The sequence below is a fragment of the Anabrus simplex genome, chromosome 1, assembly GCF_040414725.1.
Source record: "Anabrus simplex isolate iqAnaSimp1 chromosome 1, ASM4041472v1, whole genome shotgun sequence".
Taxonomy (NCBI): Eukaryota; Metazoa; Arthropoda; class Insecta; order Orthoptera; family Tettigoniidae; genus Anabrus; species Anabrus simplex.
In genome coordinates, this window is record NC_090265.1 from 521,939,297 (window position 1) to 521,953,480 (window position 14,184).

Genomic DNA, 14,184 nt, shown 5'->3' on the forward strand with positions numbered 1-14,184 from the left:
ATGAGGTTAGAACCGATGTTAAAAAGAAACTGAACAATATCCTCTCCAACCTAACCAACCCCGCAAGTAAGCTCAATAATAGAGAAAAAATAGCTGAACAAAAGCGCACATACGCCCTCAAAAAGAAAATTAAAGATAACGAACTCATCATAACCAAAGCTGACAAAGGCAATGCAACAGTTATCATGGATAAAAAAGCATATACTGAAAAAACAAAAAACTTTCACAGACAGCTCATTTTCCATAATCAAAAAAACCCCACCCAAAAAATTCAAAGACTACTTAAACAAACACTTAAAAACACTTCATTTTTATTTACTGAACAGGAAAAATCCAAACTCATACATATGAACCCAGGACTCCCCACTGCTAAAGCTCTCGCCAAGATACACAAAGCTGGAGTTCCCATCTGCCCAATTATCAACTATAGACCAAGCCCCTTATACAAATTATCACAATTCATCCAACGTTTCTTAAGAAAAAATTATCAATTTTTATCCAAAAAGTCCATTAAAAACACATCAGAGCTAGTAGAAAAACTTAACAATTTCAATTTGCAACCGGATTACTCCATCCATTCTTTCGATATTGTGAACATGTACCCAAGCATACAAGTATCAAAATTAATTCCAATAATTAAAAACAATTTAAACAAAAACAGCCACTTGAGCAAACTAGAGACACAAGACTCTATCACAGTATTAAAACTTATCATCAACAACAACTTCTTCACTTTCGACATATTATATATCAACAAGATGGTTTGGCAATGGGGTCACCGGCCTCAGGCATCTTGGCAGAAATATACCTGGACTTCCTCGAACACACCAAAATTGACAATGAATTTGGAAACATTCTCTTTTGGGCCAGATATGTTGACGATGTCTACGTAATCATGAATGAGCAATCAATTAATGCCTCCACCACCCTCTTAAAACTCAACACTATTGATTCTCATATCAAATTCACACTAGAATCCGAATCAAATCAAAAAATCAACTTCCTAGATTTAACTATCACTAGAAACTCAGATTCTTTCAGTTATAAAATATTCAGAAAACCTACTCAAACAGCCTCCACCATTCGCCATGATTCAGTGCACCCCCAGTCCCACAAACGAGCCACATACAACAACCTAGTTCACCGAGCCTTCAGCATACCTATGTCCAAGAAAGATCTAAAGAACGAACTTAACACAATTCGCGGAATTGCAAAATTCAACGGCTTCAGCAATCATTTTACAGAAAGGATAATCAATAAACACAAACATCGCCTTAAAACTATCCTCAAAACAGAAGTGACTAAACCTCTAACATTTTCCACCTTCACGTTCAACAATGATATCTACAAGTTAACCATTATCTTCAAGAAACAAGGCGTTAAAATAGCCTTCAAAACCAACAATAAGAACACGAACGTCTTACACAATACTTCACACATCAACAAGACCAGCAGTTTTTTAAAATCAGGAGTTTACAGGATAAAATGTAACACCTGTGAAAAATCCTACATCGGACAAACTGGTAGAAACGTCAATACCAGATACCACGAACACACTAATGCAATAAAATACAACAGGTTTTCAGCCATCGGCCAACACATGCACGATTATAACCATAATTTCACCAATATCGAACAGGACATGGACATCCTCGAATTAGCAAACAAGGGCCCTTTACTCAACATAATGGAAAATTACTACATACACCTAGACCAATACTTCAACGCCAGTCACAATCTCAATGAAATCTCAGAGAAACCCAACATACTCTTCGATCTATTCATCACTTTCCTCAGAAACAATAATGCAGCCAACCAAAACTCAATCCTAAGTCTGATCAAAGGTACTTTTCCGAGACAATTACCCTTTCTTCCACACCCTTCAGCCCCGCCTTAAAAGTTCCCCACCCCCACCTCACCCCAAGCCACCCCCACTCTTCCTAACCCCCTCCTAACCCGCACGCGCCTGCCCTCCTCTCTGCCCACACTTCTCTCCCCGCCACCAATCGCACACCATCAGCTATACTACACACACCGCAGCGCGAGGTAAGCGTCCTTTCACTTTATGTTAACCTTTTCCCATCTCCATTTTTTGTTTTTACCGACTTTCTCCATTTAAACAGGTCCAATCTGGTTTCCGCTAAGAACTGAGAATCAATATATCCACGCGCAGTTTCCACCTTCTTCTCAACCAGAAATTCAAAAATAACTTCACGTCCAACAATCAACAACGCAACCGATCAACACAGCTTTAATACACCAAATGTCTAATTTCTCCGCTTAAGTGATCAGTGTCAAGCCGACTCGACATTAAAAAGAGTATCACTCTTTACTCTCCAGACTTTGTACATACTTGTATATATGTTTATATGTGTTATTTTACACTGATTCTTTAGTACGAGGACTACTGACATCCACAAGGTTATATTTTTACAACTCTAAGCACCCCACTTGTTCCAAACTTCTTTGTATATATATTATTATTTACTACTCACCTGTACCATACTAACATTTCTCATCTCATTACCACACTTCACTTTATAAATTATAAATCCATACGATTATTACAGTTAAAAATAACATGTTTTAGGATTCGACAAAAACTTATGTATGCTTTAATATCGCTGATGATGACCCCTAGGTGGGTCGAAACTAGTTCCATGTAATTTATAACATTGTAAATACATATTAGTACTGAATAGGTGGAAACCTTTACTGTGTTACTATTCATATGTTATTCTCACTTCAGTACGGACCAACAACATGAAATTCATAACCCTTGACTATATTATGTACTCATGTATTTTTTTTAGCAACATAGATACAGATGCCAACTAATACATACCGAACACGGTAGAGGTCCGCTTGGGCGTTGGCGTAGTGACTGGCTCGGGTTTGGTGGCAGATGAAGATTCTCTAGGAATTGCGACTTGTGATCCCTTCTTACTTTCCTCTTCCTTTACTGGATCTGTTGCTGGTGCTTTCACGGTCTTGAAGGAGTCACGTCGTCTCAGGGGGGTTGGTGACAAGGTAGGACTGATTTTATCAGCAGGAGCCGCATCTTGCACCGACATCGATCGGTTTTCATACAAACGTCGACGCTCGGCAATACTAGTACGCTGAACTGAAGCACGTTCAAACTCTTCCAGTTTATCATCAACGAAGTCATCTACTTTACTAATGACTGAACTATCTGCTACAGATAAACCTAGCTCTTGTTCGTTAGCCACTGAACTAAATCTTTTTTCAAACAACTTCCTTCTTTCTGCTGTACTGGGAGTTTTCGGTTTCAAAGAAGTTGGAGAATCTGGAACAACAATTTCATCTTGTCTCTGTCTAACATCTACTTCACTGTCCTGTTGCTTAATGCCACTGTCTATCACACCCACAACTTCTTTCACAGGAGATGCTAAAGACACTTCACTCTCCTTCTCCAGAACCAAGCTGCTTAGCCGCTCATAAATTTCATCTCTCGTAGGAACACTACCAGTCTTATTAAGGCTACCATTCATGGACGACTCATGGTTTGGAGCCACAGGGACAGAAAAAACTTTATCAAAAGAAAAGTCTGTTGTTGCTTTCATATCACCATCACCTCCAGAGAAATTTAGTTTTGGAGGTGTGAAAGGTTTAGGTCCAAGACGGGGCTGCTGAAACCAATTGCAAATATGTTACAACATGCACAAATTCTACAATGTAAGAATTTCAGATCAATACACTACAGTAATTCAACAGGCATGCACAAAGCTACGGAAAAAAAGCACTTTCTACTACAAAGCTGAGAATGTACAACTCAAATTCCAAAATACATGAAAATATTAAGGTTTTATTTATATCTGTAAAATAATGTATTTATTTCCAAAATTTGATGTCTGTATTATTGAGTTATTGTGAAATTAAATAAAAATAACTTACTATTATCATAACAGCTGAATATGAGAAATTTTATACAATTTCTCTTACAATAAACCATCAGAGAAACTTGAACAATGTCCAGTAAAACAAAGCAACATATTTTGCATATGTTCGAACATTACACAAGAATTTTTGAAAATAAATGTAAGGGGAAAGTAGTAATTCTGGAATAAGTTTTAAGAAAGGCTGAAGCTCAGAACAGAATATTAGAAAAAGATAAAAGCAATAATAGCACCATTCTGCTGTAATTTAATTCTTTAACTACAAAGAGTATATTTATTTATAGAAAGACAAGTTATAGGTCATGAAGAAAAAACAAAGACTGAAATTCTTTCAGCACAGGAATCAGATTTCTCAAGTCACCTCAGCTTGCTGGAATTCAATGCTGTGAATTTTTCAGTCATGGCTGGTGTATTTATAACATTCTTGTACTGACGATCTTTGCTATCTTTCAACTCATGCCCAAAATAATCTCCCAACTACTTTAAATCTTTCAACTTTTAACATGGTTTTTTTTTTTTTTTGCTATGGGCTTTACGTCGCACCGACACAGTTAGGTCTTATGGTGACGATGGGATAGGAAAGGCCTAGGAGTTGGAAGGAAGCGGCCGTGGCCTTAATTAAGGTACAGCCCCAGCATTTGCCTGGTGTGAAAATGGGAAACCACGGAAAACCATCTTCAGGGCTGCCAATAGTGGGATTCGAACCTACTATCTCCCGGATGCAAGCTCACAGCCACGCGCCTCTACGCGCACAGCCAACTCGCCCAGTTTTTAACATGCTGATAGCGACATAAAATGGCAACTGGTTCTTTGAATACTACTATTATTTATGTTCTTAGTTAATATGCTTTAAGCAAAGCATCAGATCATTTCAACCAATTTGCTCTCCACATGAAGAAGTGTAGCTGATTTTCCTGTCTTAATAGACCTTTTGCATGACAATACTGAAATATCAAAAACCAGTCATAAAAAGGACAAAATTTCTCATATTTACAGAGTCAAAGTTCAAAAGTTTGAGTGATGTCTTCTGGTTTCATGATGCTTTCTGCACTCCTATCACCCTTTTAAATTCTCCCAAAGATTTGATCTGGATGTATGAAGGCATAATCTACAACGGGGAATATTACTTCCATTTTAACGTGTTTTGGGAAATCATCATACAATCAATATACTATTTTTATTTTGACGCTTACCAACAGAAACCAGATATACACTGACTGACAGAGCAAATGCAACACCAAGAAGGAGTGGTTAGAACTTTATGCCAATTGCAGGGTAGACTGACGTCACTGAGGTATGCTCATGATGTGAAATGCGCCGCTGTGCTGCGCACGTAGCGAACGATAAATGGGACACGGCGTTGGCGAATGGCCCACTTGTACCGTGATTTCTCAGCCGATAGTCATTGTAGAACGTGTTGTCATGTGCCACAGGACACGTGTATAGCTAAGAATGCCAGGCCGCCGTCAACGGAGGCATTTCCAGCAGACAGACGACTTTACGAGGGGTATGGTGATCGGGCTGAGAAGGGCAGGTTGGTCGCTTCGTCAAATCGCAGCCGATACCCATAGGGATTGTGTCCACGGTGCAGCGCCTGTGGCGAAGATGGTTGGCGCAGGGACATGTGGCACGTGCGAGGGGTCCAGGCGCAGCCCGAGTGACGTCAGCACGCGAGGATCGGCGCATCCGCCGCCAAGCTGTGGCAGCTCCGCACGCCACGTCAACCGCCATTCTTCAGCATGTGCAAGACACCCTGGCTGTTCCAATATCGACCAGAACAATTTCCCGTCGATTGGTTGAAGGAGGCCTGCACTCCCGGCGTCCGCTCAGAAGACTATCATTGACTCCACAGCATAGACGTGCACGCCTGGCATGGTGCCGGGCAGAGCGACTTGGATGAGGGAATGGCGGAACGTCGTGTTCTCCGATGAGTCACGCTTCTGTTCTGTCAGTGATAGTCACCGCAGACGAGTGTGGCGTCGGCGTGGAGAAAGGTCAAATCCGGCAGTAACTGTGGAGCGCCCTACCGCTAGACAACGCGGCATCATGGTTTGGGGCGCTATTGCGTATGATTCCATGTCACCTCTAGTGCGTGTATTCAAGGCACGTTAAATGCCCACCGCTACGTGCAGCATGTGCTGCGGCCGGTGGCACTCCCGTACCTTCAGGAGCTGCCCAATGCTCTGTTTCAGCAGGATAATGCCCGCCCACACACAGCTCGCATCTCCCAACAGGCTCTACGAGGTGTACAGATGCTTCCGTGGCCAGCGTACTCTCCGGATCTCTCACCAATCGAACACGTGTGGGATCTCATTGGACGCTGTTTGCAAACTCTGCCCCAGCCTCGTACGGACGACCAACTGTGGCAAATGGTTGACAGAGAATGGAGAACCATCCCTCAGGACACCATCCGCACTCTTATTGACTCTGTACCTCGATGTGTTTCTGCGTGCATCGCCGCTCGCGGTGGTCCTACATCCTACTGAGTCGATGCCGTGCGCATTGTGTAACCTGCATATCGGTTTGAAATAAACATCAATTATTCGTCCGTGCCGTCTCTGTTTTTTCCCCAACTTTCATCCCTTTCGAACCACTCCTTCTTGGTGTTGCATTTGCTCTGTCAGTCAGTGTAAATGTAGAACATCCCTCCTGTGGGGGCACAGAATATATTTGTGATGTCCCATGTCTGCCATACGAAGAGATTAAAAGGGGTTCTTAACTCTGGAACACGACCACGAGACACCTGGCTGAATCTAGTATCGGTTCCTCTTACTTGTGCCGGCTCCTCACTACTGCCTGACCTCCACTGGTCAACTCTTGTGCTTTTCCAAGCCCAACAGTGTTAGGTTTGCAAGGCATAAGGAGTCTCATTTCCTTGCCCGTCATGGCCTTTCACTTTCTTTTGCTGATACCTTCCTTCTTCAAAGGATTGGACCTCTCCCACTTTCAATACTGATTAGAGTTGAGAGGGATGGTTGCTTAGTTGTACTTCTTGAGACAATCACCAGAATGATAAATTTCTTAACCTGTTTGCCTGTAATATAATCAGCTTTGATCCATCCCTTTCACAAGAAAGATTTTAATATAACTAATGTTATTGTTTTTACGTCCCACTAACTAATTTGACAGTTTTTGTAGACACCGAGGTGCTGGAATTTTGTCCCACAAGAGTTCTTTTACGTGCCAGTAAATCTACAGACACGAGGCTGACGCACCTTCAGATACCACGAGACTGAGCCAGGACCGAACCTGCCAAATTGGGGTCAGAAGGACAGCATCTCAACCGTCTGAGCCACTCAGCCTGGCTAAAGGAGATTTTAAATACGTGAATAATTACAGAGGGTTCTCTCTCCTCTGAGTAACATACAAGATAAAAGCCTTGCTAACAAAGGGAGAGAATCAACTGGATAATCAACTAGCGGAATACCAGGGGGACTTCAGGAAGAGCTGATCCTGTGCTGAGCAAATCCTGAACCTCAAAACAGTACTAGCCTACTTCAAGATTAGAAACTGCATGGTGGTAGTCACTTTTGTTGATTTTAGGAAGGCTTATGATTCCGTGGACAGACAAACCCTTAATAAATTTCTCTACGAACTAGGACTAGGCAACAAAACCCAAAGACTCATTCTGCCATCCCTGACTGACACACACTATAAAATGAAATTCAGAGGCGAGATCTCAGTAAGCTTCGAGATCAAAAGACTTTCCCCACTCTTTTCCAACTGCGTCTTGGAAAATGTTGAGAGAGAATGGTGCAAGGAACTGGTCAACTTAGTTGTCCAGAGTTGGGTCTACCTGGGTCACAAGAGGTGATGATGATGATGCTTGCTGTTTAAAGGGGCCTAACATCTAGGTCATCGGCCCCCTAATGGTACGAAATGAGACTAAATGTAATGACAATTTAAAAGTCCAAAATCCTTCACTGAACATAATTCAAAACATGAGGATGAATGGATGGGTATGAATTTAAAACAATCAGTGGATCCGACTCGCAATGTCCCACATTCCCAGAAACTAGCGTTAAGCAATAGTATTACTGACCAAAGGACTGCTTTTAGAGCACAATACTCAATCAATGATGCCTGTAGTCTAAAGGGGTCCAAAATCCAGGTCATCGGCCCCTCATAATGGTACTTATCGCTAGGAAAGCAGAACCATGGTATTTGACATGTTGCAGTACTAATCAAAAGTAGCACAGACTCTCATTATTCCACACGTTATGGTACTACTCACAGGTACTGCAATGCGCACATGTAACACAGACCTACGGTGTTTCTCACATTGCGGTGCCTTTCACAGGCAACGTAAACCTATGGTGTTCCTCACATAAGTGTACTAACTACAGGGACTTGTACTGTATCGTGATGTTCCTCATACAATGGGTACTAATCATAGGCAAGGCAGAACCATGGTATTGCTTATATAGTGGGACTAATCACAGGTACTGTAAAAGCCGAAAGCACACACTGTCATTACTAATCACAAACCTATTGTGTACCGATACCTAACATAGTGGCACTACACGCAAGTAAAATCGACCCACGGTGTTCCCTGCGTGATGGTACTAAGTACAAGTAGTCTCATGGTTCTAATTCGATCATCCCTTAGTTGCCCCTTTTAGTCACCTGGTCACAAGAGGGAAGGATTGACAGATTGTCTGGCCTATGTAGCCGACATGGTACTTTTTTTTTTTTTGCTATTTGTTTCACGTCGCACCGACACAGATAGGTCTTATGGCGATGATGGGACAGGAAAAGCCTAGGAATGGGAAGGAAGCAGCCGTGGCCTTAATTAAGGTACAGCCCCAGCATTTGCCTGGTGTGAAAATGGGAAACCACGGAAAACCATCTTCAGGACTGCTGACAGTGGGGTTCGAACCCACTATCTCCCGGATGCGAGCTCACAGCTGTGCGCTTCTAACCGCACGGCCAACTTGCCCGGTGGCATGGTACTGATCGTAGAGTCTCTGAAAATAGCGGCAATCCAGGTCAACTGTTTCACAAGACAGGCAATACCAATATAAATGGTCCGTTATTGGACATTATAAATTTTCCAGCTAACTCATTCCTGGTTGCCAGCGTTTCGCCCTCGTGTGCTAAGTTGGGCTCATCAATTCATACCTAGCACACCTACCAAGACGCTAGCTAGTGCATACCTTGGTAGGTGTGCTAGGTACCAACTGATGAGCCCTACCTAGCACACGAGGGCAAAACGCTGGCAACCAGGAATTAGCTGGAAAATTTATAATGTCCAATAATGGACCATTTATACCGGTATTATAAATTTACTCATTCAGGACAAATATTTCAGATTCCCTATGGTAATCAACATCTATATAATCTGAAGACAGGCAAGTCAGAGAAAGCAGTCATCTACATGAGAGTTAACAGATCTGAATTAGCCTACTGATGGACTCAAACCACCGTCAACAAGTGATGTCAGTCATGCAATCAGAAGATGAAACATAACCCTATGTTGCCTGCCTGGAAGCCTTGTATGCTGTGAAGTGCCTGTCACTAAGCAGCAAAGGCTTGATTGAAAAACAGGCAGTAACAAGGAGAAGAATTCTCAGAAATATCCTAGACCCAGTACTGATAGATAGGCAATACCAGAGATGACACAATTCAGAGCTCCACTACCAGACAGAAAAGGTCTCTGACTGCCAGGAAAAGGAGTACAGTACATGTGGCAAGATTTTTTTTCAACAGACTGACCAGCCACCTGTTCACCTTCTGGCAAAACAAAGTCTGCACCACCTGGCTGACAGAGACTGAGAAAGACAAAAAACTGACAAACCTGCAAAACAGACAGGCTGAGAGAGAGAGTTCCTGAAGAAATTATGTAGTTTTCAGAAAAAACCTCTGAAGAAGAAAGGTACTCCCTGGTCAGAGGAGAGAAAGCAAGAAAGAAAGAAAGAAAGAAAGAAAAGAAAGAAAGAATAAGATGATGATTGTTGTTGTTTAAAGGAGCCTAACATCTAGGTCATCAGCCCAAGAAAGAAAGAAAGAAAGAAAGAAAGAAAGAAAGAAAGAAAGAAAGAAAGAAAGAAAAGAGAAGATGCTGGGCAAAGATCAAAGCCCAATGGTTGAACTATTCGAAAGAAGAATAGTTCATCATAACGGTTAGTCATCTTTAAATAATCCTCTACTGGACAAGTTAGTATCTCAGACATGTTCCTCACAACTGGGCTTTGTTCAGTTCAGAGCACTGAGGTCAATTGCACATTCAAGTTATACTTTGATGAGACCACTGTTCTCCCATTCTTAGCTACTTTTAGTAAAAAAGAATATGAAAGTGCATAAATATTGCTTGAATCAAGTGTCCTTACCAGTAATAATCGTTAGTTCTGTCACTGAAAACAAAACTCTTCTGCTCTACAACTGCCGTGCAAACTTAGTTCCAACAATTAGTCTCCAATACAGTAACTCATCCAAGGAAAATACTGATGATCAAATATTAAGTTCTCAGAAGGAGACCATAATTTAATTTCAGTGATTGCAAATAGTAAAGTATTCAAGATTTTAGGCCTTTTCAATTGTGAAATTATCACAAAATCGCCCCAAAGAAGCAGCAGGCTCATCACTTCGATTGCCACAATTATTTGCAATCAATGAAATCAAATCATGATTCCCTTCTGGGAACGTCTTTTTTGAGATAAAAACCAAAAGGTAGGTATTTGTGTAAGTGGAGATACATATCTACCATAGTGCACTGTCACTGCATTGACCTACAAAGGAGGTTTGCAGTGGTGTCTCAATGGGGCACTAGCTGCCAGCTTCTTGGAAGGAAGCAACAATCGAACTGGCAAGCCCGCAGTCACACTGGAGTGAAACACTGGTAATTTCAAGATTGAAATCACCTAAAGAGCTCAAATACTTTAAAATAATAATTGTCCGAAATACTGCATTTCTCTGAATCCAAGACTACGGTTTTTCTCAGAATCTTGTGTGAAAAATCAAGGGTCGTTTTGCATTCGCGACCTAATAGTAATTAACACCACTGGCAGCTACCACGTAACCACGCTGCTTCCCTTCACCCTCCACCTGCACACGCAAAGCTCGTTGACCATCAACATCTGCTTCTTTGTTATGCATCGTTAGCCGCGGCAACCAGGTGTACAGTGCCTCTGTGCAACGTCACTGGTTCTCGGGAAATAGTGACGAGAGAATGAAATTCTATTAGCCTCTACAAGGAAGTTTCTGAAATCTATAGAATGACATCAAAACATGCGAGACTTCAAATTTTTATAAAGGCCATGGCTAATCAGTGGCCGAGTTATAACGCGTCTACTATATCTGACACTTAGTAAAAATAACAGTTTTATAGACAGCGGGAATATTTTCATGATAGATCGTCGTATTGTAGAGACACATGAAACATGTATTGCTGGCAAATTTTTAATGGGTTCTTGATATTATGATGCCAACTTTAAGTTAATGATTATTAAACACACGGAATTGTGCAGCCAAAAGAAAATACGGCATAACTAAAGCAAATGTTCCATGTTAGCGTAACGACAAAGATAGCTTAAAAATGCGTACTGTACCAAAAAATGCAATCAGTGGCCCACAACAAGTACGCTTTGAAGAAGTTGAAGATGAAGTTGTGAGATATATGCACAAAAAATGCAAGGGCAGAATGGCCATACCATGCCACAATAAACTTGTTGGCCTTCAAAGCCCGCACTTTTATTATACATCACTAGCCGCTGAAGTCAGCTGAAGCCGGCAGGCAACTGTTGATAAACTTAACCATAATAGGTATTTTATTTGATCCTGTATTGACTTGTCTAAATCTATTAAAGAAACTATTTAAAATAGTTTATGTTGGGTCCACCTTGTCAATACATTTTTAATGATTGAAAATTACTTATTCTATCATACATGTTTCAGTAACAATATGCATTCCCTTCATCAGTGAAGTCATCTGCTTCTTTATTATACATCATTAGCTGCAGCTACCAGGTGTACAGTGCCTCTGTGTAACATCACTGGTTCTCGGGAAATAGTGACGAGAGAATGACATTCTATTAGCCTGAAGGGAATGCATATTGTTCCTGAAACATGTATGAAAGAATAAATATTTTCAATCATTAAAAGTGTATTGACAAGGTGGAACCAACATAAACTATTTTAAATAGTTTCTTTAATAGTTGCCGGCAAGCAAAACATGAGTCTAGTGGCAGCCGGTTGTACGTGACGCTTAGTAAAAGTAACAGTTTTATAAACAGCAGGAATATTTTCCCGATGTATTGTCGTATTGTAGACACGTGGAACAGGTATTCCCAGCAAATTTTCAAGGGGTTCTCCTTGATATTACGATGCCAATTTTAAGTTAATGGTTATTAAACTCATGAAAATAAAGAACAATTGTGCAGCCGCAAGAAAATACGGCATAACTAAAGACAATGTTTGGCGTTGGCATGAAGACAAAGATAGTCTAAAAACATGCACTGTACAAGAAAGGCATTCACATGATTTCAGAAAGCACTTTTTTTGCCAGATTTCATTTTTTTGAATGAAAAAGCGGGGCCTTGCATTCAGTCTTGGATTCAGAGAAATACAGTACATATTTTGTAGAAACATGCAAACAAAAAGTCAGGAATAAAAACGGAAACACAACAAAGTTTCTTTTAAGAATCATTCAAAACACATTCAATGAAATACAATGAATAGGACATTAAATAACTGCCCTTTCAAACATAACAAAAATAAATTACGTAAAATATAGGTCAGTAGTACACATTTTCATTAGCCAATTTTTCAATCTCTATGCTCATATTCTACATTAGGATTGTAATAAATACTGCAGAAAAGCCCTCTCCATATGTGATATTGCAATGGATGACATACTGGAAATGGTATTCAGCCTTTTTTTAAAGTCAGAAAACATTTCATTTTATCCTGTTTAATATTGTGCTAACATATGCACGTTTTCAGTAACATTGGGATAGTAAATAGGGGAGGAAAAAAATGTTCAGGGCAACCAATGGCAGGGTATGAACACCCCATCTCCAAATGCAATTTTACACCTAAGTGCCCTATACCACAAAGCCAACTCATTCAGTGCAGTCAAGCAACAGAACACAGCACAGTACAATCTGCCTCACTTCTAAAAGAAACAAGATATGTTTCCTCTATTACCTCCCTAATGGCTCCTGCTACACACTAATATTTCTCTTTACATGATAAGACTCTGCCGGTTGATGAAGTCGGTTGAAGTATGGATGATGAATTCAATATCTTTTTACCATATAGGAAACAGGTACAATGATACACTACTGTATCTTATATATTCCAGACAGCAAAAATGCTCTTCATATACCCAAAGGAAGGTGGATAGAGAACTTTTTGATAGTTTGCAAACTGTATTACCAGTATATTAAACAAATGAAAATAATCTAAACTTTCCACTGATTCAGATGCATCTGGTCTTCGATCAGTAAGCAAGTTGCAGAAAAGCATGGAAAAATCCCAATAGACAATTCATGGAAAGTTTGTCTCATTACCGGTAGCAACAGTTTCTATAACTTCCAAGTGACAGGAAACATTAGTAAATAAAGGTAATGGAAATGGGGCTTCTATTGAGATAATTCAGTGAAAGTCAAAATTCCATAGCTGCATTAATTACGTATGTTTCAGCTATCCTTGTTAGTCATGGAAAATGAAATATGTCAGAGGTGTGGATATAATTATTTTGTATCAATTCAAACTTTGAACTCAATATTTCATATAATTTGCCGTTCGATCATATTTTGTTAGAGTTGAAGCCATTTGTTTTCAGTTTCAAATTAGTTAATCTATAACTGACTTTTTCAGTCTGTCAAAACTAATCCACGATAAAATAGAAAATAACTGAAAGAAAGAAAATATTTAATGACATATTACACCTGAAAAATTAATGGTATCCTTTTCAGGTATAATCTGTCATTAATTTTTTCTCCAGGTATTTTTGACATACTGAAGAACCCCACAGTTATATTTCAATCATACAATAAACTCAGTGAGTTTACAATAATGGTCATAATTCTCACATGTTTATATTTTTTCAGTACAATGTTCTCATTATTTAAATACGTTACTGTATAATCATTTAGAATTTTGAAAACTTACTTTTCATGCAGAGATTCTTTCAAATCCTCATTCTTTTCACATCACTATCTCAAAACAGAAAAAATTATGTACACTACTTCATTACATTAAAATGTGTTTTATTACATACCCTTTATTACATCACAAAATTAAAAAAATTATTTTTAAACACCCA

At 39.9% G+C, this 14,184-nt stretch overlaps 1 protein-coding gene across 1 annotated transcript in view; it reads right to left on the minus strand.

Moving 5' to 3' along the window:
* The window catches only part of pod1 (coronin pod1), a 355,918-nt gene that overhangs the window by 163,213 nt on the left and 178,521 nt on the right, over positions 1-14,184 (minus strand). The window contains exon 10 of the mRNA XM_068225053.1: positions 2,846-3,650. Within this exon, the coding sequence (XP_068081154.1) occupies positions 2,846-3,650 (805 nt within the window). The remainder of the gene's footprint in view (positions 1-2,845; positions 3,651-14,184) is intronic.